Source organism: Procambarus clarkii, chromosome 92 (assembly GCF_040958095.1).
Source record: "Procambarus clarkii isolate CNS0578487 chromosome 92, FALCON_Pclarkii_2.0, whole genome shotgun sequence".
In the NCBI taxonomy this organism is placed as follows: domain Eukaryota; kingdom Metazoa; phylum Arthropoda; class Malacostraca; order Decapoda; family Cambaridae; genus Procambarus; species Procambarus clarkii.
The window spans coordinates 1409760-1436334 of NC_091241.1; the positions used below are offsets into that span (position 1 = coordinate 1409760).

Sequence of the window (26575 nt, forward strand, 5' to 3'; positions counted from 1 at the left end):
AGCGACGGTCTCGTTTCCTACAGGTCCGCGTTCAATCCCTGACCGCTCAAGAGGTTGGGCACCATTCCTTTCCCCCGTTCCATCCCAAATCCGTATCCTGATCCCTTCCGAGTGCTATATAGTCGTAATTGCTTGGCGCTTTCACTTGATAGTTCCCCCACCCCCTGAATAATATTACGAGAGCAGTATTTACGGGCTATTCATGCCCGTGCCACCTCTTGGGTGGCTTAATCAAACTAGAAATGCTCCACAAATCAAGGGACCCAGATTGTGGAATGACCTTCCCAACCATGTTAAAGACTGTACCTCTCTCAACCAGTTTAAGATAAAAACGAAGCTATACCTAATAAATTCCCTGTAACCTACCTTACCCTCTACTGTCAACCAATGTCTGTTTTTTTTTTTAAAGAGCGCTGTTTGTCGACAGAATTGTATTTGTGCTGCTTTTTCAGCTATGTTTTCATTTCTTGTTTTCATTCTACTCTTTATGCTCAATTAGTATTAAGCTTTAGTCATTTAAGTTTTTCCTGCCCGAAACACTTTGCGTAATAGTGGCTTTAGACATTGTATGTCCTAGCTCTACCTATAAATCCATCACTCTTTGTAAAATCTCTTGTATGTATGTACCTTACCTAAATAAACATTTGAATTTGAATTTGAATTTGAGTAAGGGAGGGGGGGTGCACCGTGGAGGGACACAGTGAGGGAGGGGGGTGCCTTGTGGGGGGACACAGTGAGGGAGAGGGGGTACCTGTGGGGGGACAGAGAGAGGGAGGAGGGTGCCCGTGGGGGGACACCGTGAGGGAGAGGGGTGCGCGGTGAGTGTGGGTGTAGGAGGGGCAGCAGAGTATACCAGGAGCGCCTGCGGCCCTCACACAATAGTGGGAGACAGTAACAATGGCGCGGGCTGCCAGTGCTGGGTGGCTGGAGTACCTCCTGCTTCACTACCGGTAGGTCTCCTCTCACATCTGCCACACCATAGGTAGCCTGGGCCACACACCTCTCTCCTACTTTACTCAACCTACTCTCATCAATTATATGCTAATATTTACATAGTATTATTTCGTTGATATTGGTTTTATTTAACTCTGTGCTTAACAAATAAGCTACTCGGCCAGTGGGCACCAACGTCGCCCTCTGAGTGAAGGTGCGAGGGAGCTAATTTGTTTGTATTGTGAATAAGTTGTTTAATAAGACATAATTATGAATTATAATTATATAATTGTACTGCTGTGCATTGAAGCCACACACACACATTATATATATATATATATATATATATATATATATATATATATATATATATATATATATATATATATATAATATATATATATATATATATATATATATATTATTATATATTCACAAAATTGGGTCTATGAGAGTACATAGCATTGATGTTTTTACATTCTTGTAAAGCCAACAACATGCATAGAGTTTCGGGCAGGTCCTTAATCTAACAGATAATTTTAAGTAGGTAATTTGTAGTAAAATTTGAGGATTATCAACAGGTACATTGTGGCATAATTTGTGTATTCTTAATAGACACATTGGTGTACAATTTGCGTCCAACATAACAACGATGATATAAGATGATAGCAGTGACTACAATGGTGAAGTTGTATGTCTTAGGCACATATATTGGAGGGGTTGGGTAGCACAAGATACAGTACGAGTTTGAAGCATTAGGTGATAAACTATGTGGGTGGAATTAGGTACTTTTTGGTTTTACTTTTGAATAAGGCGATGGTTGGACAGCTTTTGAATTCGTTAGGGAGTGAGTTCAGTAGACTAAGTCCCCTAATTAGCATAGTGGTTTCACAGATTTAGTTTGACTCTGGGGATATCAAAGATATAATTATTTCTGGTGTGGTGATTATGGGTTTTATTACTATTATTCTATTATACTATTATGGGTCAAGGAAGAGTTTCAGATCAGAATTTGCATTTAGGAACAAGGTTTTGTACATGTGAATGGTACAATAGAAGGTTTGGAGTGAGTTTGTTTTAGCATGTTTAGGGACTTAAACAGAGGGGCTGTGTGTCGTCTGAAAACACAGTTTGTTATTGTTTTAATAACAGATTTTTCCTGGGTGATGATGGGCTTGAGGTAGTTTACAGTGGTTGAACCCCATGCACAGATACCTTAAGTAAGATACGGATGGAGTAGCACGTAGTATAATGAGGGGAGAGCAGAGTTTGGAACGTAATATTTGATTTTAAAGAGTTTACCGACAGCTTTTGAGACTTTTTTGGCTATGTGTTGTATGTGGGTGCTGAAGTTGGGTCTCGTGTCTAAGTATAGGCCAAGGAACTTTTCATCACTTATTGCTGACATTAACATTGTCTATCTGAAGCTGAATTTCATTTAATGATTCGCTGCCAAATAAGATGTAGTAGGTCTTTTTTTATGTTTAGTGTGAGTTTGTTGGTTGCCATCCATAAGTGGACATTTTTAATTCGTTATTTACAACATTATATAGAGTTTGTGGGTTTGGGTCTGAGTTTATCATAGAAAAGTTGGAGTCTACCTCCTGAACCCATCATACCACCATTCCACCGCTACAAACTAATTAAACTATACAGTAACTAATAATATGTGCAAAATATAAACCTATTGTATAGGACAATCGTAGGTAGATTCATCTTTATTTTCGATGGTAAGTTCATCAAGATATAAGCCCATACGATCACTGTCAAGGTTATTGTTCATTTCTGGGCCTTATATTCAATATAAGATTGATATTAGCCTAGTAGTTGAACCTTCAGTTGACCCACGCCTCTCACTTCCTGTAAAAGTCGTCTCGCGTTATGTTTTCCGGCGATATTTGAAGACTTTAGCGCCACCTTCAAGGAGATTACCCGGATAACGTGATAGGTTTGCGTGGGCGAGTACCAGAGCAAGTCTAGGGGTAGGTGGTCTACCACAGTGGTGAGGCGGGTCTACAGTGGTCTCGCCATACACATCCTACGGGCAGAGCTGCAAGTCCGGAAGTAAGTCCAACCACTTACCTCACCAATTGAGCGAAATATTTAAGCCATAGAATCTTGTTCATGTAATGGTATAAACGTTTACATTTTAAGCGACATTCGCAAAACTCTACTTATAAAAATTGACTTATGAAACAAAAGGATAAATTAAATATTGAAATCGTTTCTCGATATATCCTACTTTTTAGCAAATAAACAAAAACTATTGTGAAAAACGAATGTATACACCAAGACATGACCCTGCTTTAGACAAGCGGGCAAAGTTTCCGTATGGGAGAAAAACATCTGCCTATTGAGTTGCGTTGGGCTGTGTCCGCAACAACTAGGGTCACTTACGGCATCAGTATCGGTCACCCTTAACTACTCCCTACATGATTAGTTATCTCAATTATTTGATAAATTGTTCTTTGACATGTTTTATTGCTTTATTTTATGGGGCATGCTCCGTCAGAACCCCCCAAAGTGTTAGGCTTACACTTAGTATACATAGCTTAGTTAACTTCTGTAACTCATTTAATACATTATTAATTGAGACTACGTTAATGTTTACTTAAGTAATAAATTCACACTGCTCGACGAGTTAGGGGAAGAATGTACGAGTGCTAGGTGCATGAAAGTAACTAAGCTGTAATTAATTATAATTAATAAATGTCAATATTATTAATACTAAATTTTAGTATAATAAATTAATGCCCCATCCAATGGAGATGATTTTCTTTCAAGCACAGAAAATGTATAAATAATATATAAGAACTGTGGCCGCGGGGACTATAGTGTTATCTGAGGAAGATATTGGTCAGTTGTGGACTTTGTTCCCAAGATTACCATCAGACGACACCCTGTCCGAGACGTTAATCATTCCATGTACACACTTTAGTGTTCCCTGTGCTTCACGCTAAATGAATAGTTCCTAAAATGTTACTGCATAATTTACAAATTCTGACTTTTGTCAGTATAGCTGTATAGGATTATATTTTATAAAAATAATATACTTTTAGATGGGAAACTTGCAAAAATTTACACAATTAACATTTAAAATATAAGCAAAACTTGCAAGTAGCTAAAAATAACTACCAATCTTATCTTTTGGATAATATTGTTTTTTATGTATTTTTATTTATTTATAGACACACGAGTTCTTACATTCTAGTACAGCAACTAGCAAGCATAGCGTTTTGGGCAAGCACTTAATCCTAATTTCTACACACACACACACACACACACACACACACACACACACACACACACACACACACACACACGAAGCAGCCCGTAGCAGCTGTCTAACTCCCAGATATCTATTTACTGCTAGGTGAACAGGTCCATCAGGGTGAAAGAAACTCTGCCCATTTGTTTCCCCCCTCCACCGGGGATTTGCTTATAGGTCTTTACCCTTCTCACTTCCTCTTGCACTTGCACTATTCCCATAACTTATTACCTATAGGCTATAGTAGTTTAATAATAATTCGTTTTGTCGAGGGAGACAGACATTCGTATTAACGAATGGAATTCGTTAATACATCATGATGCAACTCCACAACTCAACAAGCTGGTTAACTCCTTGGTACCTATAGTTACTGCCAGGTGAACAGATGCACTAGGTGATAGGAAACGTGCCCAACCATTTCTGTCCCACCCGGGATTCGAGCCCGGAATTCCCGATTGTGAGTCGAGAGTAAACCCGACTATACTATTGCGGGATTTCATAATCTTCCCGACTTGTGCACGTAGAGACGGTCTGATATATATAAATAATATATAAGAACTGTGGCCGCGGGGTCTATACTGTTATCTGAGGAAGATATTGGTCAGTTGTGGACTTTGTTCCCAAGATTACCATCAGACGACACTCTGTCCGAGACGTTAATCATTCCATGTACACACTTTAGTGTTCCCTGTGCTTCACGCTAATTGAATAGTTCCTAAAACGTCAGTTGCAACTAATATATATATGTAATATAATATAATATAATATATATAGATGGTAATTTAATACGAGAGTCGCTATAGGTATAGGTACACAGTTGGGCGAGTATACTGGGTGGCACTGGCACGGTGACGTGACATTTAGCAGGAGCCCAAGATGGACAGCACAGCAGGCGAGAGGTTGCTGCCACCCCGCCACCTGGACGCCATTTGGAGTGGGCGGGGCCTGAGTGGGCGGGGCCTGGTAACGACCCGCCCAGCTGCTTGTTGCCAAGCTCCGCCCACACCACGTCCCACTGGTGGGTCGGTGCTGCAAGTGCCCTCTTATGACTTGCTGTTGGTCTCCTGCTTGCTAGTGCCAAATGTCACTCATGACGAACCAAATAGTTCTTTTCAGTTTCACTAAAGAGTGAGTGAAAGACATGTTTTCGTTAATGTTACTTAAAACAAGTAATTCTGAGGGTTTGTGCCCGATGTTAGAAACGTATTAATATAACTTAATGAGGATAGTAATAATTGAAACCAAAATATATTTGTTTTTAATATTGATATTCGCTTTTACGTGTGTTTTGGGAGAGTAAGCTCGATTAAGCTGTAGCTTGAGTGTGAGCACGCTCACCTATTCAGTTACTAACCAGACCCAGCAGTAATTATCCGGAGTGACCAAGTGTGTCTAGTGAAACATGAGTCATCAATACCGTAGACTTGTGATACTCGTATATAAAGAAAACGTTAAGGTTGCTCGATGCAGTAACTACGCTAAATATAGAGCAAAGATTAATTTGATTAAGACTTAACATTTACTGAGTACCTTAAATACATGCAGTTCAGTAGAACTATATACATATTAGCAACGCAAATAACATTTTTATATTTACAAAGTAATATTAGAGATATGGTAATGTGCATGACTTGGTCAGCACAACAACCCTCTCTTAGGACTTACTGTTTCTCTGTTTAGGTAAAACTGTAAACTTGTTTACTAAAGTTGTGATTCTGACAACAACAACAACTACCTAAATAATGCCACCTCATACTAGCAAATCTGATTTTGATGTTTTCGTGCAGACTGTCTAAGTTTACCGCTGCCATCATCTCTATACTGGCCTCCACGGGGAGACGAAGCCGGAACCGTCTCGGATAAGACAGTTCTCGTCCCCTCTCCTCATAATATTCCTGAATATTTAGTTTTCAGCTAAACTTTGAACAAACCTGTATACACGTCAGTATTTCCTACACAATGGAGAGGGCGGTGTAGATATCCTTGATACTGTCAGTGGGGTCATGGCCAGCGGTGTGTAGTACGGCCTGGGGCTGCCGTCTCCTCTCACAGTCTGGCAACCTCCAGGTTGATGTGTCAGACAATGATCCTTGTATTGTTTCTGGGGAAATGGAGGATTTTTCTTTTAGAAAAAAATGGTATTAAACATGTAACACCTGCCCTCTATAATCCTTCTTCGAATGGTCTAGCGGAGAGAGCAGCGAGATCCTTGAAAGAAGGGTTAAAGCGGTTTACGGAAGGTGCTATTAATACAAGGCTTTGTAGATTTTTATATAATCAAAGGAAAAGTGTTCATTCTACTACTGGTAAATCTCCTGAATTTCTGTTTAATAGGCACTTTAAAGTGCACATGGAAGCAGTAAAGACAGATCCAGATAAAGAGAAATCGGTAACTAGCTTGACCAGTCAGTTGACTCAGGGAGAGGAATTGTTGTTTAACGAGGGGGATGCACTATATGCAAGGAATTTTGGAAGTGGAAAACGTTGGGTAGACGGAAAAATTAGGGAAGTCTTGAGACGCAGGAATTTCATCGTGCAAGTGCAGAGTTTTGGGAACATTAATTGGAAAAGGCATGCAGATCAACTCATGCCAAGGTTCACGGAGTTTTGAAGACCCTTCAGGTGGGGGGGGGGGGCAACTAGTGATACCCATCCTAATAATGAAGGGGAAGCAGCACCTGCAGGAGACAGGGAGGCAGAGCAAGGGGCAGCAGAGGGTAATGGGGATACAGTTAACCCTATGGACTCTACAGTTAGTAATTCAGAAGAAGGTTCCCAGAAGTAACAGGTCTGGAGCCCCAGTTGAGAAAATCAGGAGGAATCATACGACCGCCTGATAAACTTAACCTGTAGGGGTAGAGTTTAACTAAAAGGGGAGGAATGTTAGGGTTAAGTACTACAGACGTTAAGTGTAGCATGTTTTGAGCAGATGCTCTTTTGTTTATAACTTTGTAAATCGTAAGTTATGCAACGTATACCTGTAACGTCATTGTTGTTGTGGTTGAGAATAAACTGTGTGTTTACGAAGATTGTTTCTCTTCCGGCCTAAACGTAACAAGGTAGGAAGACAAAAACAAAAGAAAAAACCCGCAAGAGGTGAACGTACCCAGGCGGAAGAGAGCCAGCCACTATAATAATAGGTGATAACTAGCTGTGCGGTACCCCGCGCCCCTACCAGAGCAAACTACCCCGCACCCCGAGGCAAACAAGGGAGGATGACCCCCCCCCCCCCCGAACATTCAGGGCGGTTAATCACCGAGCACCAGAAGACTAAGCAGCAGTAGACCCCAAGGTGACTTGTGGAAGATGGCCCCAAGGGTGGTACTTACAGGCACTAAGGGAAGGGAACCCTAAGGGCATGCAGCCCGAGTACCTGTGAAGATTACTCTCAGCTCGCGCGCCACCTCGTAAGACAGCACTAGACACAAGGTACAGCACTGAAGCACAAAATCACGAGCTGGAGTCACACGACCATTTGCTATATACATCAGCCGAGAACTGAAGTGAGATAAAGCACCTAAATTATTGGGATCGTCTCAAAGCTCTCCAAATGTACTCACTAGAAAGGAGACGAGAGAGATACCAAATAATATACACATGGAAAATACTGGAGGGTCAGGTCCCTAATCTACACAGTAAAATAACAACGTACTGGAGTGAACGATATGGAAGAAAATGCAGAATAGAACCAGTGAAAAGCAGGTGCGCCATAGGCACAATCAGAGAACACTGTAAACATCAGAGGTCCGCGGTTGTTCAACGTCCTCCCAGCGAGCATCAGAAATATTTCCGGAACAACCGTGGAGATAAAGAGAAAACTACATTGTTTCCTCCAAGGAGTGTCGGATCAACCGGGCTGTGGTGGGTATGTGGGCCTGCGGGCCGCTCCAAGCAACAGTTTGGTGGACCAAACTCTCACAAGTCAAGCCTGGCCTCGGGCCGGGCTTGGGGAGTAGAACAACTCCCAGAACCCCATCAAGCAGGTATCAAGCAGGGGACAGCCGGCACAAGGGGTCTGGGGCTCCCCCCCCCTCCCGGGAGGGGGGGGGGGAGCTGCGCAGACAAGCGGCGCGGCACATGTGACGTCATGCTCTTTTTCATTTGGGGGAGTTCTGTCCATTCGTTTAGATATTAGTAGTAGTTTTAACCAGAATAGGGATTTGTTTCGGGACGCTTACCTTTCTGGGTGCCTGATCCAGCCGATGGCAGACATAAGTAAGTAATTATCAAAAGAAGGCACCAAACCGGGAAGGCTATGTAGCACCATCAAATGTGCGGAATAATCAGAGGGCGCTAAATATCACCAAGGATGCCAATACGAGAACAGAAACGCATATCAAACGTTTATCAAAAGTTTGATATGCGAACGATATCAAAAGTGTCCGAGTCACCAAGAATTCTATTGAGGGACAAGTGACCGCGAGGGATGGCAGACATAGAATGCTCCAAATCATATGTTCAATTCTATAGGCCAATGCTCCTCGTGCCTCTCTGAGGGGGCTAGGTTCTGGCTCTTGGTCCCCGGTAGGCCGGCAGCCGCGTCCAACAGCCTGGTTGATCAGTCCGGCAACCAGGAGGCCTGGTCGACGACCGGGCCGCTGGGACGCTAAGCCCCGGAAGCACCAAGGTAACCTCAAGGTAGGCCTAAGAACGCCATTCACACTGATGCCAAAGTCTAATCTATCCATATTAGCTTGGTTAGCTCCGGGGAGCCGAAGGGACCTCCCCCACAAGAAAATTTATATATTTTAGTAATGACTATCACAATTACAAATTATTACAGTACATTAATCAAATTTGTTAGGTATGTGCTCTTGTTTATTTGTAATATTCACATATGTTCTTTTGTGTAGTCTACACACTTCAGAATGGAGATCAGTTTTTTTCAGACGCTTAATTTCTTATTGTTGCAGGTGGGTGATCGTGATATTTTTCCTACTCCCAGCTTCATTCTTTTATGATATTTATTACTACACTCGGTCGTGGCTCGTCTTCAGACTCAGCTCTGCTCCCCGGCACCACGAGAGCCGGGTCAAGGATGTACAGAGACAGGTTTGTCCAGTCCAAACACACTACTTTACTATACAACAATAGTTACATAGTAATTAGTTTAACATTTTATCTGAATATATTGATTAAATATTTATGTCATAATAAAGAAATGTAACAAATACTGTATACAATTATAGAGTCCATATTGTAGTATGAAATGCTTTAGGCAAGACTGAAGCTATGAAATATTGCATAAAAATCAATATTACTATTACATTTATCAAGTAATGACAAGTCAAATGTTTGAAACTTTTAATAAGGTATATTTTATTTATTTGAAACTTTCACTAAATTGTTTTTTTCAAATCCTGGCTATTTAAATTTTTGTGTGAAAACAATTTAAATATGAATATGGCCTTTCACGAAGGTGAGGGAATGGCATGCAAGTGGGCAGGATGTCCCCATGTGCACTGCTCGTCCGGGGTGGCAGACAATAAGCTTCAGAGAGGGAGCCTACAAGAAAAAATTCTACAAGGTTGCAATAAACATGGTAGACATCTTGGAGATTGATATATGTAAAATGGTAAGTGAATATGTGGAAAATTTTATTGTATACCCTACTATATAGAGCATTTTATTAATAAACTTAAGTAAAGTGTGACTCGAACCATGTTTAAAGAGGTACAAGCCCAGCATTGCATTTAGCTCAGTCACACAAGTTTACAAAGTAATGTTTATTTACAGTAGTGAATTAAATTCTCTTGTACCATTTCCCTTTTTGCACTTAATTATTACCACATTGCCTACTTTCATGGGGGTATACATCTCCTGTACTAGATGGGTAGCATAGGAAGCATTTAGTCAAACCAACACCCTTAAATTTGCCATACATTTCACACTAAGAATCAAAACCAACATCAATTATAATTGGTGATCTTACTCTGTCTTCCCACACACCATCAAATTTTGTAATGTTCTTCCAGTAATCATTTTTCTACTAAATAATAATAATAATTAGAAAAATTAATTAATAATCATTTTTATTAATGTTCATGTTAAATCTATGACACAAAAGCAATATATAAAATACCTGAATATCAATGTCCAAAAATATATTTGATAATTATACTGTCCTTTAAGGATGACTTGTATGAAATGCATAATTGACAATGTGTTTTTAAGAAATTAACTTTGTTGTGGAAACCGTAGACTGTTCGGTGTGAGCCACTTGTAACAATGGGTCAACTTACTCGTGCCCTTATTGATGTGGGCTGGACTATTCCCGTTGTTCCAGAGATGGATGATCTAACTATTGGTAAGTCACATTTTTATATGATTACCATTACTAAAATGTAATTTAGTTTTTCTTGTTTCTCGAATCCATCCCGAGGGTGGTGAAAGGTGTGAACACGATGGTAATGAGGCATTTGTGGCAAGGTCTAAATCGGGTGTTATAAAGTGTGTGTGTTCTATACAGTGGCACCTCGACTTATGACTGCCCATACTTACGAATTTTTCGAGTTACGACGTAAATTTCATTCGGAAAATGCAATATGATACGCGTATGGGTCGACCGATCGCGTGGTTCCTGGCGGCACGGCCGAACCCGCCTCAGTTTTCCATAGCCGCCCACAGTGACGATCCTGCTGGTAAAGAAGATCATTATTTTTGTGTTTTTGTTTTTTGAACATAAAAGTAATCATTATATATGCCATGGGTCCCAAGAAAGTAAGTGGTAGGGTTCAACCTAAGAAAACATGTGAGGATGACCATAGAGGAAAAACGAGAGATCATTCGTAAACATGAAAATGGTACAAGTTGTTGATGTAGAGTAGAAGATGTCCCTTACTCATTTATTAAGAAAATGTGAACTATGGGAAGAATTGCAAAGTTTTGCTGAAAAGTTGTCATCCAAATCCAAGCTGTAGCAGGCCGTTGTGTTAACCTTTATTAATGACAATGTGATGTCTCACTTCAGACAAGTGTCGCTAGACATGTTTTTAGTGAGAAAAACAAGCAGCGAGCAACAAGCAGGTCCTAGTGGTATGCAGGCAACACTTAGAGAGAGTACCCCAGTAAAGTCATCACTGCTTCATGTTATAATGGAAGGGAACTCTCCTTCCAAACACTAACACCTCTCCTCCTCCTCCTCACCGTCTTCCATACGCTAACAACAGTCCTCATTCAAGATTATATATATATATAATATATATATATATATTATATATATATTATATATATATATATATATATATATATATATATATATATATATATATATATACAGTACTGTATTGTAGCTGTAGGGGTCCCCCCCCCCCGTCCAGAAACTACCACTTACCCCAAGGTAAACAGAGGAGGAGGAGGATTCTACAACACTCCCAGGGCGGTCAATTACCAAGCAGCAAAAGACCAACATAGGTAGACCCCAAGGTGAATTGTGGAAGATAACCCCAAGCCTCAAGGGCGGTACTTACAGGGAACTTAGGGAAGGGAACCCTAAGCACATGCACCCCGAGTACCTGTGAATATTACTCCCAGCTCACATGCCACCGTAACAGCAGTACTAGACGCAAGGCACAGCACAACGCGGAGAGAATCAGGAGCTGGAGCCACACGACCGAACCTCATCACATCAGCCGAGAACTAAGAGGTAGACAGCCGGCACAAGGAGTCTGGGCCTCCCCATTCCCCCTCCCGGGAGGGGGGGAGCTGCGCAGACAAGCGGCGCGGCACGTGTGACGTCATGCTCATTTTTCAATTGGGGAGTTCTGTCCACTCGTTAGCTTTCAGTAGCAGTTTTAATCAGAATAGGTGTTTGTTTTGAGGCACTTACCTTTCTGCCAGGTCGATGGCAGACATAGAATGCTCCAAACAAATGTGCACTTCTAAAGGTCATTGCTCCTCGTGCCTCTCTGAGGGGGCCAGGTTCTGGCTCGTGGTCCCCGGTAGTCCTAGAACTCCATTCACACTGATGCCAAAGTCTAATAATATACATATCAGCCTGGATAGTTCCGGGGAGCCGAAGGGACTCCCCCCCCCAGAAAATGCTCTGGTTTTTAGCTTTTTGTATACAGTATTGTCCATAGGCTTTTACAAAGCACATTACTTTTTTTTAGAACAAATGGTTTGGGTGACTTGTCAGTTAGATTCATTGAGAGCATGGATAAGAGATGGAATCTAAGTGAATTTGACTGACTCAGATAATTTTTGTTCTGAATTTGTGCCTGGTTTTCGACACAAATTAAAGTTTTGTCAAATTGCACGGCTGTGTGGTGGTGTTAGAAACGGCTTCCAACACCACCACACAGCCGTACGCCAGGCCTTGGTATTTGTAACTAGATTTCCTAAGAAAATGGGCTGCATTACCATAAGATTAATCCAGCATCAGTTTGTAAACCAATGAGCATATGCAAAGCCTAAGGAGAATTCATATTTAACATACATATTATTCCAGATCTGTCTTTTGATGGGTGATTTAAATTATGCTAATCAACAGTAGACTTTCTACATACTCATACAATACTGCGTGTTATTGTGTTCTTATTTATTTTTGTACACTAATCTGCAAAAAATCCACTTCAGGTGGATTGGTAATGGGCACAGGCATAGAGACATCATCACACAAGATGGGACTGTTTCAACACACGTGTGTAGCATATGAATTAGTTGTTGCAGATGGCTCTGTTATAATTTGCTCAGAGGTGAGATCCTGCATCACTTTGCAGAACTCCTGGGTTATGTTGTGCTCCAGTATCAAGTAGTTTTAAGCTTTTATTTGCAATTCACACTGTTCTAGTGTCACATACTTTACGTAGTCTGTTGTTACGCAATATCAAACTATAAGGTGCAGGTATATTTTGAAAAAGTAAAGTTCTATTCATTAATGAACTACTGTACAAAGTAAACTTTTTAAAACTGTCTTTTAGAGGAAGACTAGATAATTGTTTAAGCTAAAAATCTATTTTATGAAATTTATATAATTATTTTTCCAGAATGAAAACAGAGACCTGTTCTACTCTGTTCCCTGGTCATATGGTACTCTTGGGTTTTTAACTGCAGTTGAAATTAAAATTATTCCTGCTCAGAGGTAAGTTTCTTATTATACCACAGGTAAATGATTGTTTTAAATACTGTAAATGATAGTACAGTATTCATATGCATAAAAGACTAGCAAAATGAACTACTCTGACAGGGAAATGCTTGGTAGAGTTCTTAATTACACTATTTATTGCCAAAGAGTAAAGCTTGATTTTAAACACAATGAACCACTGTGGCAGTCGTGGTGCTCTCATACTAGTGTATGTGTGGTGCTGGTACTCTGCACAGTGCGTGTTCACGAGGTGCTCTACTGAAGAGATGAGACTTGGAACATTATATACCCACGAGTTGCCTTGGAACATAAGAAGAACGTAAGAATGAAGGTAACTGTTGAAGGGCTGTCGGCCCATAAGAGGCAGCCCCTATTTATATCCACCCAAACAACACATACACTAGTGGAAGCACCAGGTGTAGGCATACCTGTTTGTGAAAACCTCCCTGGCTGAGTGAAGCAATGATCAAAGAGAAAAAAATTGTTTTATTTCATGTTTGTTTCTCATAGATACATCACATTAATGCAATTTCTTTGTTCATGTGCAATGATGAAAGGGATATGAGCTTTCCACCCTACTTGGCAATATTGTTGGCGACTAAAGAGAGACCAGCCTGGGAATTGCTGTTTGTTGCAATGAGAATTTTGAAATCCTGTGTATTGAATTTAAATACTATGCTAATGAAACTAAAATTTATCATTGACATTACTAATATAAAATTCCTTGGATACAATTAGACAAAGCCAATAAAGGTTAGGTTTCCAGTGACTGAATGTCAGGTCATTTTAGTTTGCTTGCAACAGACATTAAATTTCATTAAATCACTGTACAGGGGTACTTGTAATGTTAAAAATCCATTAAGAGCAGAGTGCATATTTTAATGCATGATGATCAAACTAGTACACATGGGTTTACACTAGTACTCTATCATCATCATTACATTAGTGTACTTCTTTACTGACAGGTTTGTCCGAGTGGAATACAAGCCTTGCTATTCCCTGGATAGCCTTGTCAACACTTTCACAGAAGAGACAAGTAGAGTTGATGGGAACCAGTTTGTGGAGGGAATAATGTACTCCTTGCACTCTGGGGTGGTCATGACTGCCAACATGTGTACTTCGGCCCCACTTGACCAGGTAACTCTACACATGGAAACTATAATAATTACTGATGAACATTAACATACAGTACAAGTAAGATAATGTCATAAAGGTAAAGTGTTTTGCAAATCAATAACTTCATTGCACATCAATTACATAATGTAGGAAGGGGGTGGGGTTTACAGTGTGTATGGCAAAGTGGCAGGATTTACAGGGGTGTATGGTAAAGTGGCAAGGTTTACATGTTGTATGGCAAAGTGGCAAGGTTTACAGGGTGTATGGCAAAGTGGCAGGATTTACAGGGGTGTATGGTAAAGTGGCAAGGTTTACATGGTGTATGGCAAAGTGGCAAGGTTTACAGGGTGCATGGCAAAGTGGCAGGATTTACATGGTGTATGGCAAAGTGGCAGGATTTACATGGTGTATGGCACCATGTGGTGGCGTGCATGGTGCTGGGACGGCACGACACCAGTAACGTGCATGTGACGTCAGTGCATGTGACGTCAGTGCATGTGACGTCAGTGCATGAGACGTCAGTGCATGTGACGTCAGTGCATGTGACGTCAGTGCATGTGACGTCAGTGCATGTGACGTCAGTGCATGTGACGTCAGTGCATGTGACTTCAGTGCATGTGACGTCAGTGCATGTGACGTCAGTGCATGTGACGTCAGTGCATGTGACGTCAGTGCATGTGACGTCAGTGCATGTGACGTCAGTGCATGAGACGTCAGTGCATGAGACGTCAGTGCATGTGACTTCAGTGCATGTGACGTCAGTGCCTGTGACTTCAGTGCATGTGACTTCAGTGCATGTGACTTCAGTGCATGCATAGCACTGAAAGGCAATGATGGAAAGGGCTTGGGAAGAATTTTAAATTAAAAAAATAGTTTCTAAGAGTTATATTTTTATATAGCCAAATGAATTGAAATTTTGTAATTTTCATTTCTTTCATTAATTTGAATGCAAAATACTATTCACTCAGCTCTCTTGACAAACTTCTTTTTCTCTAGCTTAACAAAATTGGGAGATGGTTTAAACCATGGTTCTTTAAGCACGTGGAGACTTTTTTGACCAATCATGAAGCTGCAGTGGAATACATTCCAATTAGAGATTACTACCATCGTCACACAAGATCTATTTTTTGGGAAATACAGGTACGTAAAATTAATGTTATCGTGAATAAATTCAAAATGAGATTTGATTAAGCATACAGTATTAGTTTTCACATTTCATGCTAACAGTGCACCTTGCAGTTTAAACTCAGTACCCATATTCATAAACTAGTCAATCACTAGAATATTTCTACCATTGAAGAGAATAAATGTATTATGCCAAAACACATATGAAACAACTGGGAAGAAAGTCTGCCAATGACTTATGTTAATCCAAACCATCAGGATATCATACCGTTTGGCAACAATGTGGTATTCCGTTATCTTCTCGGGTGGCTGGTGCCCCCTAAAGTATCACTGCTTAAGCTGACTCAAGGACAAGCTATTAAGGAGCTGTACGAGAAAAATCACTTTATCCAGGATATGCTTGTTCCACTTGCTGATTTGAAGGAAGCACTTGGTGTCTTTGAAAAGGAAGTTAAGGTATGTTGAAAGGATGGATGATGGTAACATGTAAAACATTTGTCAATGTGACTACCCTGGCTTTGACAGAATATTTAAAGTCTAATGTGTTTGTTAAATTTGAATTAATGCATTTAGTCTATACAATTTTTAAGAGTATGGTATATTTGGTCTATGAAGCAGTGATATAGTAGTAGAGTACTTGTAAATTTCAGATACATCCCATGTGGTTATGTCCATTCAAATTGCCTGCAAATCCTGGTATGCTTCATCCCTTGAATGGACAAGAGGCCTTATTTGTTGATATTGGGACGTATGGCACACCAAACGTTGAAGGCTTTGACCCAACTCAGACAACACGCAAAATTGAGGAATTTGTAAGAAAAGTTAAAGGGTAAGTAGGGATTTTTTTGTCACTGCCGCCATAATGACAATAAGAAAATAGAAACTGGTAAGTTATTTTGCCAGAATTTCAGTAAAGTTTCTTGTATATGGATATTGTTCTATTGATTAAAGTAGGATAAGAACACTGAAGAGACATATTAAAATGTTTAACAAAATATGTTGCATTGTAGTTGAATGTGAAAGCTTTGAAGTGCATATTAGATACTACTGAAAATGGTTAAAATCTGAGCTCAAAATGTTCAGCAGTCTGGAATAATATCCAATAAACTGGAGAAATACTAACCACATTGTTGGAGGTATACTGAATAGCAGATGAATTAATTTCAAATAATGTACGAAATGGTGTTGAATATTATATTTGCATACAAGAATGAATAAAATAATTTGACAGTTATGAAGGGGGGGTAAATTATAGTATGATTACAGTAGCATCAAATTCACTGCGGCATGTGTTCAAGCCTATTGTTTGTGTTCACGCCTTCGTGCCAGTGTGCTCTAACTTTCTATGCATATATAAATACTGTACAGTAGCTAGTCTCCTTTAGTGTCTTATTTAATTTTTCTAGCTAATAGTTTTTTTATACATTTGACTAATAGCTTATTAAATACACAATATTTTGCAATGTACTGTACCATAAAATGCAAACATTTAAATGCATCCTTAATATTTAGTTTAGTGCTCATAATAGGCATTCACTGAGAACATGCATCGCTTTTTTTTAGCAGTGTACAATATATTGTATATACAGTACAATATTTATTAAAAATTAATGATTATACTTTTAATGCTGGTTCTCTCCACAGCTTCCAAATGATGTATGCAGATTCATACATGACTCGGGAAGAATACAGGGAGATGTTTGACCACTCATTGTATGACAAAATGAGGGAAAAATTGAATTGCCAAAATGCTTTTCCTGAGGTGTATGATAAGGTAAACAGAAAGGCTCGTATTTAAGTTTTTTGAAATTTTCTTAGCAAAGTTTTAAGTCTCGTACATTGGGGTAATGTCTTCCACTGTTATATTTGCTGATAGATACTCGGCATACATGCTGTGAACATTTCTGTAGAAATGTAGTGTACGCAATAATAGCAATGCACGCACAAACTCAATTAGAGATATGTTTCAACTGCCATGATTAGCAGGATAAGAGTTGAATATAATGAAGCTACCTTTGTTTGGCGAGGTCCGTGGTAGCTCCTATAACCAAGTACTGATACACCCAAACTTTGGGGAGATGCATTAGGCCTGGGCGCCTAAGGCTCATCTTTGCCTGTTGGGAACCAGGGCCTCTTAATAGTTGAGGAGAACTTAGGGATCACAAGCAGCCCAAAATGAAGAGAGAACATCCACCAGAAAGCCTACGTACCCACAAGTAATAAAGTAAGGTGATGTAATTATCAGGGAAAAGAACTAAGCCAGTGTGACTATATAGCCACAAGTATTTAGGCAAACTATTTGTGTTGTCACACTTGTGCTTTCTGGTGGAGTTTTTTTTGTTTTGGATTGATCTCTTTCCTTGTCCAGTAGTGCCAGATTCTAGTTCTGGTTCCCAGTAGGCGAGGGTGGAACTTGTACGCAGGTACATTTTCCTGTGGCACGACTGGACCCTGGCAACTATTTTGAAAAGGGATCCTCCCAGATAGGTAAAGCATTTTTTTGTTTAAGAAACATTAACAATTAGCAAAGCTTTCTTATTTTAATAATATTTAAACATTATAATAACTGGCAGTGAATGTTTATTGTGTATATGGAAAGTTAAGAGAATAATGTAAACAAAAATTTAATTATATTCTATGCTGAGTAAATGTTATTGGATTCTTTAGCCCTCTAACACTTTTTTATTGTTTTAACTTTTTCCAATATTTTAAGATTGCTTTTAATGTTATATATGAACATATTAATAATAGATAATAAATTCCTTTTGCTTTGAGAGCAAGAGAAAGTGATGTTATTTAACTTCAGGAGGCCACTTCCTCCTTTACAAACACTAAATACTACGCGATTCATACCATGGAGACACTTGGCCTGATTAAAGTTTTCTTATTATGTCCTGTTGTTTCATTATTTTCAAAATACTAAACACCTTCCTCCTCTGAATATACGAAATACTATGAGTGATAGAGCAAACGGTCATGTAATATAGTGAAATATAAATGTATGCTTTCAAGACATTTATATAGATACAATTTCTTTGAACATTAATTTTAGTCGTTCAGCTAAGAGATAAACAATTTTAAATGTTAAAAAAGCTCTTTAATTTACTGAACAAACTTTGCCGTACTCCTAAAGGCTAATATCAGGCTAGCTAACTTTTATAACACAGTGGACAACCTAAGAAATACGAGCCCTGGAACTTGGGACCATGGAAACCAGATCAACCCACAAAGAGTCCATTGAAGATTCAGTGGACTCAATGTCCATCGGTTCTGTGGACATTGAGTCCACAGAACCGGTGGCCCATAGGTAGCAGCGTAAAGCTGCCACCGGACAAAGTGCATGATGCATTCTCGACCAAACCAACTAAGCATCCACAACCAAAGAACTCCTCCAGAAACCAGCCGACTCATTCTTCGTCAGAAAAGGGGGCCGGCTGCACCAGAACAAAACACCCACCAGGACCAAAAGAACAAACCCCCTTTGCACTGAAGATCATGATGATTTCCCACCAGCTGGGGGCTGGGCTGGCCACCAAGGAGTCAGAAGAATCACTCTCCCCTGTAAGACTCCTGATGAGCTAGCACTGAGTAACAGCTGGACCAAGTAAAAGAGATAAAGAAACCCCGATCTCAACCAGTCCAACTAAAAAGACGTTCACCATGAGGGCCTTGTAGTCGGGGAACAGCGTCATGTAAAGACGAAGATACCGAAACTAAGCCAACGTGAAGAGGTCCACATCCGAGCTGCCCAAACGTCTGGCAAAGCCAAAGGAAGGAATCGCCGTCGATGGTCCATTCTGTGGAGAAGACGGAACCGGGACAGACCGTCTGCCAGGAACATCGGACACTCCCTGAACGTGAATGACATTGAGATGCAATTCTCGAGAACTTGTCAGATGAACCACTCAAAGCAACCAGCTCCAAAGAGATGGGGCTCACAGGAAAACACACAGGTTGCTGTGTGTTGCCAGAGCAACAACCAACAACCAAGCATCATCAGAATAGAACTGATGGGTGGGACGAGCCGGCTGCTCCGGTTCTCCTAACTCTTCCCCAAGGTGAGGTAGGGCAACTAGCTCGTACAATTTTCCGAAATTTTGGTGGTTTGTTTTCATTGTTGGAGGAGTTCTTTTGGAAATTTGGAGGCAACAGGCTCGTTTTTAACTATGCAGTAGTCTGTTTTCTTTTGCCTACTGGTGTCTTCACTGGTGGTGGCAATTGTGATTAACTTTAAATAGAGTACTCAAGGCCACGGCTCCCTGCGCCTCTCTGATGGAACCAGGATCTGGCCTGTGGTCACTAGTAGGTCAATAGAACTCCGCAACTGACGGCACCTAGTAATATGGCACCAAGTCAGTAATAGTTTCAGGAAGCCTCGAAGGTCTTTCCCCAGAAAAAGAGTATAAACATTTTATGCACTGCTGAGTGGGACCCTGAAATGCCCCAAATGATAATGCTTGTGAACATGCTGACGGGCCAGAACGTTAGTGTTAACAGATTGGCTATGACATTTAACAGCAATATCATGTCAAAGAATTGAAACTGCTGCGATCACTGAAGGGTTTAATTACAGCACTATTACATAAACACTCCTTTCCTAGTTAATATTTCCTCGGAAAGCCCTCTACAGAAAACACTTTTTAAAAAGGTATATTAAAGTATTAAATAATTTTCAATTCATGTATTCTTTATTATTTTATCTTTCACTTAATTACCTAGAATATAAAAATAAATTGGACTTAATCATCCTGTGTTGGGTCAAACTCCTTATACCAGCGACTAAACTCCATAACTTTCTTTCGCTGTGCATCAAAGTTTTCTCTGCGTGGTTTACGCCATAACTTGTTATCCAAGTCCAACATCCCACCAACAATTTCCTGCAGCAAAAATCAAATTATCAGATAATTTTCTACGATTGGGAAAAGTAACCAAAACACAATGTGCAGAATATGTAAGAAATCACCAAGAGAAGGTGCCAAGCCGGGGAGGCTATGTAGCACCAAATGTGCAGAACAGTGACAGCAGATTTACCTTAAATTTGCTTTTAGATTTTAGGCAACAGAAACAGTAAAAAAAATTGATAAACATGGCAAGATATTCAATACAAAATTAAATGAAACTAATCTTTATTCAACACATGTCTTAATCATGTTAATACTGGCATTGCCCTGCTCTTTTAACCCTTTTTGCTGCAACTGATGAAATATAAAACTCTAAATACAAATTAACTGAAGCTGATCCTCCCCCCCCCCTTCCCCAGGCCTTGAAAAGTTAATACATCCTGTAATTTTCGTCCAGATGTCTGGCCTTCAAAACATGAACTGTTATGCAGTAGATGTTGGCAGCAAGTGAAGAAAAACTTTAGGAAATTTAGATTTATTGCATAGGTTAAATCACACAAATTTATTTGTAACAATTTTCAATATACAGTACAGTAATTATGTAAATTGTCACTTTACACAACAAACTTGGTGTAACTGATTTTCGTGTGAAAGAATCTAGTAGCCACTCTTTATTGAAAAGTGGAGTGACCGCCTCCTCCCAACCCTCTTAGCTAGTGTTGCATCGTGGGTTTCAGGAGGGTGTTTGGCACCAATTTGTGGCTTCAGACAATTTGAAAGGTTAAATTTGAATTGCAGTTACGCATATTACAGTTGCTGGTTTGCCATGCAAGTTAGTGGCTTTGCAAGAATGTAAAAACATTAATGTTATGTACTCTAGCAAACCCAATGTACCTTCTTGTCTATATAAATAAATCAAATAAATTTGCTCAGATCAAGTTAATAAATTTGTCTTAGTCACAAAAAACAAATTCCTAGATATATATAATAAAAAATACAAGCAATAAGCATATGAATTGGAAACACTTATGGCCTGGTATTGAGTTACTAGATCTTTTTAATACAGGGGGAGAAGGTGGTGGGCATAATCTCTTTGTTACCTGAGCAAAGTTGTTGGGAAAATCCTTTTCATCTTCGATGACATGAGCAAAACCCGGATCCATGGCAAAGTCGACAAAAAAGTAAGGAAGTCCCTTTGGTACTGCTCTGCGGACATCACGATTCTTTAAATCCACAAGCTTCTTGTTTTGGGACCATTCAGCTTCACACTCCATTATGGCTTTCTGATGATTAGATTTATATTACATATATGAAAATTCACTATATTAGAAGAAGCTGAATCTAGGACAAAATTAGATACGTTAAGTTAAAAAATATTGCAGCACTTGCCCAAATTCAAAATGAACAAAAACTGCAAAGGAGATCAAGTTTGTATTATTTGACTGCTTGCCACCCGCACTCCTGACTTAGTATCTAGGCCTTGCCTGATGCATCACATCTATCTTCCCCACACTTGGTGATTATATTGCCATAGAAACTGACAGAATATACAACGCTTGCCATGAAGGATGAACTTAGTAGATACTACAGATAAATGCTTCCTAAAGCAGCATGTAAGACACACAGCAAGAAGGGTAAAGGATGAACCAGCTACGCTAGAACTGATGACCCTCAAGAGTAAGGTGGATGTGAAGGGAATAAGACATGAGCTGCTGCTGGGAGCCAGTAACCACTGTATTAAATTGATTCACTACACTGATGAGTCAGATGTACATTATGCTGCACAAAACAGGAAACGTCGTCATTTCTCCATTTTCTTGTGTGTGGTTCAGTCATCAGATGTAAAGTAGTTGGACAGTGAACCAAAAACATTTTCTATCCAGCATTCCAGCCACAGTCTTTATTCTAACCCATCATCAAAATAAAGGTCCAGCAGGTTCACAGTACGTGTGTACAAAATACTGACTACCCTAATTGGTAATAGTCATTACTTTGTACAGTTGTCAATTTGAGTTCTATTGAACAGATTAAAAAATATGCTTCATAGTGTTATTTCAAGCATGTACTGTAAATTCTCCCTAAATCATTGTAACAAAAACACACTTGTGCATATAAACCAGCATTGAATGTAATGAAACGCCATTTTCTGGGTGAGACCCGGTGGCTCCCCAGAGCTATACTGGGCGGATGTGTGTATATTAGACCGTGGCAACAGTCAATCGATGGAGTTCTAGGCCTACCGGGGACCAGTGCCAGAACCTGGTCCCCCCCCCCTCAGAGAGGCACCAGGAGCAGTGCCCTACAGACACCCCCATGTAGTTGGAAGCAGTCTATGTCTGCCATCTACCAGGTCCTTTCAGGCACCCAGAAAGATAAGAATTCCAAACCAAACTACAGCTTGTTAAAAATTGCAAACCGAAAGCCAAACTAGCAAGCAGAACTCCCTAATCGAAAACAAGCAAATAAGCAAGACGTACCTTGAGGTTACCTTGAGGTTACCTTGAGGTGCTAATGGGGCTTAGCGTCCCCGCGGCCCGGTCGACAACCAGGCCTCCTGGTTGCTGAACTGATCAACCAGGCTGTTGGACGCGGCTACTCGCAGCCTGACGTATGAGTTACAGCCTGGTTGATCAGGTATCCTTCGGACATCACCACAGCCACCGCACCGCTGTCTGCGTAATTCCCCCTTTCCTGGGAGCGGGGAGGGAGAAGTCCCAGACATCTCGCGCCGGCTACCCAACTCCAGTTCAGAGGCTGAACTGAACAAACCGAGAAGAAGAGAGAGAAGAGAGCACCCGGTCTAAAGACCAGGATGGCTCAGGCAGTGCATGAGCAGGCTGGAGGTGAAACAATGTCCGAGAAAGCTTGCAGAACAGAGTAGAAGTGACATCCACCCTGAACGCAAGCAGAATCAGCTCCACCAGCACCACACAATACGAGGTGACAGGATTCAGCATAATATGGTGTCCCATTCAAGCACGTATTGGTGGCCCACTCCTTGGTCCGCCAAGGGGCCACCACAAACCGAGGGGAAGAGAGAAAAGAGAGAACCCGGTCTAAGGACCAGGACAGCTCAGGCAGCCCATGAGCAGGCTGGAGGTGAAATAAAGCACTAGTAAGCTTACGGAATGGAGCGGAAGTAACATCCACCCTGAAAGCAAGCTGGAGCAGCTCCGCCAGCGCAGCACAATAAAAGGCAACAGTATCTGGCATATAATGATGGCCCTGAAAAGCTAAGAAAGGACAAAATATCCAATCAGAAAGAGAAGACGACCTATGAAGAGAGAGAAAATGGTGAAAAGATTGCCTGGAAACTTCATACTGTCGCCGAGATGAAGCTCTCAGGTGGAACACCATCAACAAAGCCACATGATCACCACACAAATGGTGATACACCTGCATCATAAACACCGATGCAAAGAGCAGAGGAGAAGACCGAACCAGCCAAGTACTGGACTGGAACGCCTGCAGAAACTAAGTAACAGCCGACTCCGCAAACAGCAATGGACAAAAAGGCGAAGAAAACCTAAGAGCCAGGGTCTAAGCAGATTCCAAGGAGAGATTAAGCACGGCCTGACGGCAGACAAGGTGAGAAGCAAAAAACAGAGACACTGCCTCCCTGAGAATTGCAGCAACAGTGCGACTGATGCCCTAGCAGTGGAAGCCAGCGCCCCAGATGAAGGCCCTGGAGGCAACGACTCTACTTCCTCCCCCAAGCCAGTCCGAGGACAACTCGAGAAGGGAAAAGCCAGCGTTGAATGTAATGAAACGCCATTTTCTGGGTGAGCCCCGGAGGCTCCCTGGAGCTTATAGGGCTAATGTATGTTATATTAGACCGGGACATTAGCTAAGGAGTTCAGACCTACCAAGGACCAGTGCCAGAACCTGGCCCCTTCAGAGAGGTTTCAGGGAGCAATGGTCCTGGAAAACCCCCTTGTGGTTGGGGTTTTCCTTATCTGCCATCGACCGGGGTTAGGCACACAGAAAGGTAGGCATAACAAAACAAACCCCACATGGTGAAAAACTAAAACAAAAAAACGAACAGAGAGGTAGAAACTCCCTACAATCCCAAGGAAACAAGCAAACATCACACTTTACTGCCGCGCCGATCGTCCGCACAGCCCTCCCCGCCCCGAGAGGGGGAGGGGGGAACCCTGGACCTCACTGGGGATCCCCCCGGTGAGGTCCAGTTAGCTTCCAGTTAGCTTTCCCCAGTTAGCTTCTGAACTGCTGCCTAGCATCAGTTCGGAAGCTAAGCTTCAACCAATGCGAAAAAAATGCTGACCGGTGGGAGGGAGGGTTGCCAGGGAGCCTCCGGAGCTCACCCAGAAAATGGCATTTCATTACATTCAATGCTGGTTTTCTGTGCGGAGCCCCTATGGTTCCCTGGAGCTTCATACCCAAAGAGAAGGAATGTCAGGTCCATGGCAACAGTAGTTCCTTGTTTAAGGTTGCAGCTGAAATGCCACAGACTAATTTAAATACTGTAACCCCGCGATTATCCGGGATTCGAACATCCGAAAAACGCCCTTATACGGCCAAAATCGTGAACGGATAAAGTTATCACAATATCCGGCCAAAATAGCCACAGGGACCGGATTAAAGCAGGTTTTCTGCAGAAATTACACTATCCGGTCAGTCCCCCAGATAATCGTGCCTTTGTCCGTATATGAAAACATGAGGCAGGCCATACGGTATTAATCCCGTCTGCCCGAGACTCGAGGCGCATGGTGTAGGTGGGGGTGGGGTGGGTGGGTGGTGTTGGGAGGGTGGGAGGGGTGCGTCAGGAGGGACCACCTGGGTACAGGAATTACCATTAATTTTAATTTTAGAACAATTAATCATAGCCAAAAACAAATAAAATAACTACTAGTAATTATGTAATAACAAATAAATAAGTTTCCTAAAAGCATTGTGCACAGGCTGAAGTTTCCTTCAAAAATATTGTGAATTTTTTTCCTCCTGGCGGCCTACGTAACGCTATGGCTGCCCCAAGTGGACCTGTCCAACACTGGTCAACCCATGTGCGTCCGTCCCTCGTGTTATACACAGTGCTGCGCCATTAGTGAAATATTTTTTTAAATAACTTTTTTATTTTCATAGTAACTTTGAACATTTTTGGCCAAGACTATGTCTGGTAGCAGCATCAATCGTTCTGGAGGTGTTAAGAGGAAGAAAGTTGTCCTAACAATTAAAGACAAGTCACAGTTATACGCCTCAACCAGTGCGGCCTCACAGTGTTGCGCCATTAGTGAAATATTTTTTTAAATAACTTTCTTAATTTTCATAGTAATTTTGAACATTTTTGGCCAAGAATATGTCTGGTAGCAGCATCAATCGTTCTGGAAGTGTTAAGAGGAAGAAGATTGTCCTAGCAATTAAAGACAAGTTACGTGTTGTTCAAACAGTGAGGCGTCACAGGCAGCCAAGCGCCTTCAACAAGTGAGGCGCCACAGGCAAGCCAAGCTCCTTCAACAAGTGAGGCATTATAGGCAAGCCAAGCGCTTTCAACAAGTGAGGCGTCACAGGCAAGCCAAGCGCTTTCAACAAGTGAGGCGCAAGCAAGCGCCTTTAACAAGTGAGGCATTATAGGTAAGCCAAGCGCTTTCAACAAGTGAGGCGCCACAGGCAAGCCAAGCGCCTTCAACAAGTGAGGGCATGCAAGCGCTTCAACAAGTGAGGTGCAAGCAAGCACCTTCAACAAGTGAGGCCTCACAGGCAACCCAAATGCCCTCAACCAGTGAGGCTTCAGCAGCTGGCAGTCAAAACTAACTTAGCTTAATGAACTGTACAGTAATTTTAAGTGTTAATTTTAGTGTTGTGTTAGTATAGGTTACGTAAATTGTTAAGAATTTTTAACTTCAAGATGTGTGGCATCAATCAAGAAGACGAACACCAACAAGGTAAGTTGAGGTTTCTAGTTGAATATTTAATAATTGTATGTGGCAAGGCAATTCAAATTATGTTGTTACTAGTATAAAAATAGTTGGAAATGGTCACTTTTGGACTCGTAGGTGAAAAAGTACCATTATCCGAAAAATGTGATAATCCGGCTGGGGGTCCTTCCCATATAGTCCGGATGATCGAGTGGAGACAGTAGAAGCCATATTATTATCTCAATCATATTATCTTAAAACCTTTAACATGGAAACTCTTATACAAAAATATAGTATAGAGTCATACAATAAGACAAGGTGTACATAACTG

General features: G+C 41.0%; 3 protein-coding genes across 5 annotated transcripts in view; 1 reads left to right on the forward strand and 2 right to left on the reverse strand.

Annotated features, from left to right (window-relative positions):
- The window catches only part of LOC123775182 (mRNA export factor GLE1), a 54645-nt gene extending 42779 nt beyond the window's left edge, over window positions 1-11866 (reverse strand). The window contains exons 1-3 of one of the 3 annotated variants that reach the window (XM_045770138.2): window positions 11740-11866; window positions 10703-10836; window positions 6133-6302 (exon numbers count right to left, since the gene is read on the reverse strand). The gene's annotated coding sequence lies outside the window, so the exon portion shown is untranslated. Of the gene's footprint in view, window positions 1-6132; window positions 6303-10702; window positions 10840-11715 lie in introns of all 3 variants that reach the window. The other 2 variants (XM_045770137.2, XM_045770136.2) reach the window with 2 other exon arrangements.
- Window positions 794-18419, forward strand: LOC123775183 (delta(24)-sterol reductase). The gene is made up of 11 exons (XM_045770139.2): window positions 794-950; window positions 9115-9253; window positions 9621-9776; window positions 10403-10508; window positions 12779-12897; window positions 13189-13283; window positions 14252-14423; window positions 15399-15542; window positions 15786-15983; window positions 16178-16356; window positions 17172-18419. Exons 1-11 carry the CDS (start codon window positions 898-900, stop codon window positions 17323-17325), a joined length of 1515 nt encoding a protein of 504 aa, XP_045626095.1. The 5' UTR covers window positions 794-897; the 3' UTR covers window positions 17326-18419.
- A 1774-nt stretch (window positions 18420-20193) lies between these two features.
- The window catches only part of LOC123775181 (CWF19-like protein 2), a 79269-nt gene continuing 72887 nt past the window's right edge, over window positions 20194-26575 (reverse strand). Inside the window, exons 27-28 of the mRNA XM_045770134.2 lie at window positions 21469-21651; window positions 20194-20404 (exon numbers count right to left, since the gene is read on the reverse strand). Of these exons, the coding sequence (XP_045626090.2) occupies window positions 20267-20404; window positions 21469-21651 (321 nt within the window). The 3' untranslated portion in view covers window positions 20194-20266. The remainder of the gene's footprint in view (window positions 20405-21468; window positions 21652-26575) is intronic.